General features: G+C 50.1%; 1 protein-coding gene across 1 annotated transcript in view; it reads right to left on the reverse strand.

Moving 5' to 3' along the window:
* Psmd9 (proteasome 26S subunit, non-ATPase 9) overlaps positions 1-1,112 on the reverse strand; it is a 12,822-nt gene extending 11,710 nt beyond the window's left edge. The window contains exon 1 of the mRNA XM_004635895.2: positions 805-1,112. Within this exon, the coding sequence (XP_004635952.1) occupies positions 805-942 (138 nt within the window). The 5' untranslated portion in view covers positions 943-1,112. The remainder of the gene's footprint in view (positions 1-804) is intronic.
* Positions 1,113-2,533: the final 1,421 nt, after the last annotated feature.

Raw genomic sequence — 2,533 nt, forward strand, 5'->3', positions numbered from 1 at the left:
TAAAAAACATCTTAACCTTATACTTATGAGACTCACTTTTCACACGCATGGGTAATAAATTTTCCATTTAAAAACGAAATATATAAGTGAACACATGGGCCAACATAGAAGGAATAACCCACTGAGGGGGATGGTCCGGCTAAAGGCAAAAGTAACTTCAGTTTTTTGAAACTGCTGGCAACTCGCTTCAAAACAGATTGTGGATGTAACAGGCGGCAGGTCTGACTCCTGCTCGTGACTAGGCGACTTTTCCTCTGCGATCCTCCGGGGCTGTGAGTCCTTCATGATGTAACCGACTCGCAAGCCTTAATGCGACACAGGCGGCAGGCAGAAAACGCCACCCGGGCCTCCCCGCAGTCCTGTAGCTTGTCGCCATCCCCTAAGCGCATCCCAGTCCAGCCTATGTGAGTGGAATTAACCCACCCTTCCCCTGCACTTTGGTCTGCGCTTTTATACGAGATAAAAAAGGAAAAAAAAAATAGCCCCGTTTGTGTCGGGCCAGACCTGGGTATCTGGGCACAAGCACCGACTTGCGAGGGTCGCTGGGCCCGGGCGCGGGGGCGCACGCCCGTGGTCTCGGGGCGGGCGCCTGAGGCAGGAGGACGCGTTCGGGCCAGCCTGGGCTACACAGTGTGCTCAAGGCCAGTCTGGACACCATGAGAGACCGTGGCTCGAAACAAAAACAAAACCAAGGACGAGCGAATGCTGGGCAGGCAGCCCGGCAGCCGGGAAAGGCGCCGGGAGCCGAGCGGGCCGCGCGGGCACCAGGATGGCGGCTGCGCCCCGGCCCCGGCCCACACTCACGCCCTCCAGGACGTCGTAGTTGGCTTTGATCTGCGCCTCGATGTCCTCCTTGCGCCGCATCAGTTCCTGGATGTCGCTGACAGCCGCCGCGCGGGCCTCAGAGGAACCTCCGCTCTGCCGGGTTTCGTCTTCGGACATCGCGAGCCTGCGCCTGAGTTTGGCGCTGGACAGTCAGCTCCGGACGCCGGAGGAGACTGTGGCTACGGCTCCTCGCTTGGGCCAAAATACCTCAGCCAACTGTGCAAGCGAGGATAGGCGCGGGCGGGGTGGCGGTAGTGGGCGGGGCCACTGGGATCCCTTGGTTAGCTCCAGAAAAAGGGGGGAAAATAGAAGAGGGACAATGAAGAGTTGGAATCTGTATTTCTTCTTCTTCTTCTTCTTCTTCGTCGTCGTCTCCTCCTCCTCCTCCTCTTCTCCTCCTCCTCTCCTCCTCCTCCTCCTCCTCCTCCTCCTCCTTCTTCCTCTTCTTCTTTCTCTTCCTCCTCCTTCTTCATCTGTGTTCGTTGACGTTGATGAGATCCTATTTTTTTCGCTCTTCACCTCAGAAAAGCTACAAAAGGACCTGGTGTGGTGGCACATTCTAGGAGGCTAAGACAAGAAGCACGTGAGTGGGAGCCCAGCCTGGGAAATCTGGCGATTTAGCAAGAACCCTGTCTCCAAGTCAAAATTTAAAACAAACAAAACCTGGAAAGGGCTGAGGATGTAGGTCAATGTGAAGACCCTGGGTTGCATCCTTAGTGCCGAAAATAAAAGCTATAAAAGATATCTTGGAGCTGGGCACCATGATACATGTCTGCAGTTCCTGGAGGCTGAGGCAGGAGGATTGCTGTAAGTTGGAGGCCAGCCTGGGCTACATAATGAGTGCAAGAGTTCAAGGCCAATCTGCACAATGTAGGGAAACCCTGTCTCAAAAAAAGGGGTGCAGGGTATTTTGGAACAATTTGGAAAAGTCAGTGTCCTTGGAAAATGCACACTTGTAGAGTTTAGGGACAGGAGAAGTGATTCAGCTGGGCATGGTGGTGAACACCTGTACCCCAGCACTGGGGAGGCTGAGGCAGGAGGATTGCCATAAGTTTGAGGGCTGCTACTGAGTTCAAGGCCAGCCTGAACCACAAAGCAAGTCCTTGTCTCAAAAAAAGAAAAAAACACAAACAAGATGACTTATTTACAAATCGCTCCAAAAATATATGAATATACATTTGTAAACAAGTGGATAATAAAATAAAATAAGTGATAAATACAGAAAAATGTAAATAATTGGCAACTGTAGATGAAATATATGAAAAAAATATATGAAGAATCTGCATGTTGGTTTTGTAATCTTTTATAAGTTTGAAGTGGTTTCAACATTTAAAAAAAATTTTAAATAATCTCTTTTAGTTTTTAAAATGGCCTTTTAGTGCATGTTTGTGGTGCATATGATCCCACTGTCCCAGGAGAGCTGGGACAGCGTGTACTCCCTGTTCCTGCCCCTCAATAATGAACTCACCAAGAAAGAAGTTAGGGAGAAGATACCACTTGGGAGCACCCAGAGAAATGAAAAGCCCCAAGCACCACAAAAAAGAAAGAGAAATAAAATACCTTGGAATTAACATAACCAAGGAAGTGAAGGAGCTCTAACAGCAAAAACACCAGTACTCTAAAAAAGGAGTCCAGGGGCCGGGAGATGGCTCCTTGGAATAAGCGCTTCCCTGGCAAGCGCAAGGGCCTAAATTCAATCCCCCAATCT

This window comes from Octodon degus, unplaced genomic scaffold, assembly GCF_000260255.1.
Source record: "Octodon degus isolate 3935 unplaced genomic scaffold, OctDeg1.0 scaffold00076, whole genome shotgun sequence".
Classification (NCBI taxonomy): Eukaryota; Metazoa; Chordata; class Mammalia; order Rodentia; family Octodontidae; genus Octodon; species Octodon degus.